The sequence below is a fragment of the Nerophis lumbriciformis genome, linkage group LG36, assembly GCF_033978685.3.
Source record: "Nerophis lumbriciformis linkage group LG36, RoL_Nlum_v2.1, whole genome shotgun sequence".
In the NCBI taxonomy this organism is placed as follows: domain Eukaryota; kingdom Metazoa; phylum Chordata; class Actinopteri; order Syngnathiformes; family Syngnathidae; genus Nerophis; species Nerophis lumbriciformis.
In genome coordinates, this window is record NC_084583.2 from 8,315,210 (window position 1) to 8,320,000 (window position 4,791).

At 34.6% G+C, this 4,791-nt stretch overlaps 1 protein-coding gene across 1 annotated transcript in view; it reads right to left on the reverse strand.

The window, feature by feature from the left end:
• Nucleotides 1-2,387: 2,387 nt before the first annotated feature.
• The window catches only part of prss23 (serine protease 23), a 10,497-nt gene continuing 8,093 nt past the window's right edge, over nt 2,388-4,791 (reverse strand). The window contains exon 2 of the mRNA XM_061930480.1: nt 2,388-4,791. This exon is cut by the window's right edge and continues 1,029 nt beyond it. Coding sequence (XP_061786464.1) covers nt 4,745-4,791 — 47 coding nt within the window. The 3' untranslated portion in view covers nt 2,388-4,744.

Below are 4,791 nucleotides of genomic sequence, written 5' to 3' on the forward strand. Positions count from 1 at the left end.
TGACTTGTTTTTGCTTTTCCTTTTCTACAAATTTGTATATACATTCGTGTATTTTAGGGGGTTTTTCAAGGCCCGGGGGCCAGATCTGTTCTGCGACATTTTATTTGGCCCGCAAACACCTGGAAATGATGTGTGTCGATAAAGTACTTCATATTTTCTCACTAAATAATTGATTTTTTTCATTTTGACAGAAAAATGTATGTACCGCTTGAAATTGCATACCTTTTAAACTTTAATAGTTTCCAATATTGCAAAAGTATTTTACAGTATATTATACTTTCCAAACATGTTTTAGTCTAAACTTTACAGCAAACTACCCATCAAATTAATAAAAATTACAATACATTTTACGTTGTTCTTTACAGCATATTACTGTAAAGAAAAAAACTATTATATTCTTTTTTTTTTTTTGTTAAAATTCTGTTGACTTTGCTGCCAGTTTTTGACAGTAAAATCTACGTTTTTTTTACAGTCGTACTGTAATGACAGCAAAGTTGCCAGAATAAAAAAATAACTTGCACTGTTTTTCCATGAATGATATGTCGTAAAAACCAATGTCAATTTAACACAATGTTTTTATATTTACTGTAAAATGTTGTAACTATTTTACAGTAACATTTTGTAAATGTAAAGTTTTTACTGTAAAATCGACAAAGTCTACTTAACAAGTTATAAAATTAATAATGAAATCCAGAGGCAAATTCATACATTGACTGTTAAAGCCAGCCATAACCCCCCCCCCCTCCAAAAAAAACATTAACTATTTAAAGTTTTGTAAATGTCAAGTTTTTACTGTAAAATCGAAGTCTACTTAAAACAATGTATATAATTAATAATGAAATCCAGAGGCAAATTCATACATTATTGACTGTTACAAGCCAGCCATAAAACCCCCCCAAAAACATTGGTACAGTTTTTATATTTACTGTAAAATAAAAAAAATAAAAACTTTTACAGTTGTAAATGTGAAGTTTTTACTGTAAAATCGACAAGTCTACTAAAAACTATTGTATATAATTAATGAAATCCAGAGTCAAATTCATACATTATTGACTGTTAAAGCCAGCCATAAACCCCCCCAAAAAACATTGGTACAGTTTTTATATTGACTGTAAAATGTTGTACCAAAATTAACTATTTTACAGTAAAGTTTTTTCTGTAAAATAGACACATCTACTTAACAATTTATATAACTAATACTGAAATCCAGAGGCAAATTCATACATTGACTGTTACAAGCCAGCCATAACCCCCCCCAAAAACATTGGTACAGTTTTTATATTTACTGTAAAATGCTGTAAAAAAAATAAATCTATTTTACAGTAAAACTTTGTAACGTGAAGTTTTTACTGTAAAATCAAGTCTAAAAACAATTTATATAATTAATGAAATCCAGAGGCTATTTCATACATTATTGACTGTTACAAGCCAGCCATAAAAAAACCCAAAAAAAACATTGGTACAGTTTTTATATTTACTGTAAAATTAAAAAAATATATACTTTTACAGTAACATTTTGTAAATGTGAAGTTTTTACTGTAAAATCGACAAGTCTACTAAAAACATTTTTTTATAATTAATAATGAAATCCAGAGGCAAATTCATACATTATTGACTGTTAAAGCCAGCCATAAACCCCTCCCTCCAAAAAAAACATGAACTATTTTACAGTAAAATTTTGTAAATGTCAGGTTTTTACTGTAAAATTGACAAGTCTACTTAAAATCCATCCATCCATCTTCTTCCGCTTATCCGAGGTCGGGTCGCGGGGGCAGCAGCCTAAGCAGGGAAGCCCAGACTTCAATTTATATAATTAATAATGAAATCCAGAGGCAAATTCATTCATTATTGACTGTTGCATGCCAGTCATAAACCCCTCTCCCCCCAAAAAAACATTGGTACAGTTTTTATATTTACTGTAAAATGTTGTAAAAAAAAAAACTATTTTACAGTAACATTTTGTAAATGTCAAGTTTTTACTGTAAAATCGACAAGTCTACTTAAAACAATTTATATAATAAATAATGAAATCCAGAGGCAAGTTCATACATTGACTGTTGCAAGCCAGCCATAAACCCCCCCCCCTCCCCCCCAAAAAAACCATTAATACGGTTTTTATATTTACTGTAAAATAAAAAATAAAAAAACTTTTACAGTAACATTTTGTAAAATGTAAATTTTTTACTGTAAAATCGACAAGTCTACTTAAAAAATGTATATAATTAATAATGAAATCCAGAGGCAAATTCATACATTGACTGTTACAAACCAGCCTGGCTCTCAATGAAAACCATTTTGACATCCCTGTGTTAGCAAATTAAACCGCAATGCTTCACTATGGCCACACGAGGGCGCCACAAGTCCAATAAAACACAGGCCAACGCTGTCATAGATCTCTTTATTAAAATATATCAAAGCATTTATCCAAAAATAAATCTTAAACATTCTCTAAACTCTCATTGACACCAGCATAACCCTTAACCTTTAGTAAAAACATGTTCTATTAGTAAAGCCTCTTTTGGAAAAGGAAGGAAGGATCGCCTGTTTCTCGGGGGAAAAAACAGAAAATGTCATACGGTGATTTAACCCTTGTGCACTCCTAGTGCCCAGAACGGGCATTACATGTGTTCCTATGATATGCTTGTGTATTTTAAACCTGCATTGTGTTTTTGATTGCAACGTTAATAGAATAGGATTTAAACAAAAGTATACACACTTTCTGACTCCCCTTATAACTTAGCAGACCCTAATCCGGGTATTTAATTAGGATTTTCCCCCTTAAAACCGCTGAATCTTGCCAAGTGAAAAACAAGAAAATATTGCTGTCATGTAATTGCGCCTTTTAACCACTAGATGGTGCCAGAGAACCAGGAGCGTAACTGAATAATGCCATCAAACCGCTGAAACGATATTTTTTTGTCTATACCGTAAGAAAATCAACGTTATTGACCTCAAATAGTGCATATTTTGCATTTTTCCCATTATATATATATATATAAAAAAAAAAATAGATAAGATTGTTGGTAGAAACTTTCAAGTGTTGAAAGTAAAAAAAAAAAAAAAAAAAGCATTTTATCTCTTAAGGCCCAAGCTGTTTGTTTACATGCTTTTTTTTCTTCTCTTTGCTATTTGGGCTTATTGGACCCTAATTAGAATAAAAACAAAGAATCATCTTTTGATATGATGTACTTAGTCCATAAGTACACAAACGTGTACTTCATGTTTAGTGACATGCTAATTCTTATTTTTACACTTTTTTTTCCAAATTCCATTGTATGTTATACTCTTCTGACACCACCAGATGGCAGTATAAGTGTCCACCTAAGCAGCCATAAGACCCCAATTCAGTAGTGTACACAATTTTGGAAATAAGAGCTCAAAAGGTGCTGTCCACGCATGTGGCCACTAAGCCTTTAGAGCATGGTGTCAAACTCTGGCCCGCGGGCCAAAATTTCACTTGGCCCTTGAGGTGATATCAAATTAACACTAGAGCTGGCCCGCCGATTATATACAGCGGCGGCGCCGCGGTAGCACCGCATTCACCGCTAATTCTCATACTTGCCAACCCTCCCGGGAGACTCCCAGATTTCAGTGCCCCTTCCGAAAATCGTCACGTCCGCTTTTCATCCAGTCCAACGAGTGCTGGCCCAGTCACATAATAAGTGCGGCTTCTGCACGCACACACAACAGCGATACAGGTTACACTGAGGGTGGCCGTATAAACAACTTTAACACTGTTAGAAATATACGCCAAACAAGAATGACAAACACATTTCGGGAGAATAATCCGCACCGTAACACAACATAAACACAACAGAACATTTACCCAGAACCCTTTGCAGCACTAACTCTTCCGGGACGCTACAAGGTGTGTGTGTGTGTGTGTGTGTGTGTGTGTGTGTGTGTGGTTGGGTTTGGTGGTAGCAGGGGGTGTATTTTGTAGCGTCCCGGAAGAGTTAGTGCTGAGTTAGGAGCTTCTCTTGTTTAAAGCGGACGTGACGACAGCTCGTAGAGGACGTTAAAGGCAGTGCCTTTAAGGCACGCCTCCAAGACTGTGGTCCGGGTGGACTACGAGATATAATGACTGATGAACACCTTCGTTCGATAATGAAGGTTGCCTCAGCTCAAAGCCTGAGCCCCGACATTAATGAACTAGCATCCAAGAAAAGATGGCAGGTATCTGGCTTGGGCACATCAGATTAGATCAGTGTGTTGCAAACTGAGCAGTTTAAAGTCCTGAATGGTTGTTTTATTCATTGTTATTTTATTTTCTAATTTATTAGCCTGTGGAAAAAGTTAATGTTGATATTTACCTCAGAAGGCTGCAAATAGAAAAAGAGGCATTCAATTTTTGTTTAAATTGTATTTGTTATGCTATTGATATTTTTTAATTATTATTATTATTTGAAACTAGATTTTGCATGTCACTATAAAGTTATATAAGCCTTGCTTGTTCAATATTCAATGCAAAACTTGTTTGGGTCCCTATTAAAGGGTTAATTTGTTCAACCTTGGCCCGCGGCTTTGTTCAGTTTTAAATTTTGGCCCACTCTGTATTTGAGTTTTTAATTAAGATTGCACAAAAACCCATACAAATGGTAAAAACTGTATCAATAGATCTGAAGTTGCTAAAAACTCATAGAAGCGGCAAAAGTGAAAACAAAAATATTGCCGAGTTATCGATCTTCCGGTTGCACAAGGGTTAACGGCTGAAAAGGCACAACTAAAAACACGTCGGTGGTCTTCAGTCTTGGGAACAATCCAGACGGTTGCCGTGCACCCAGTAGCAGA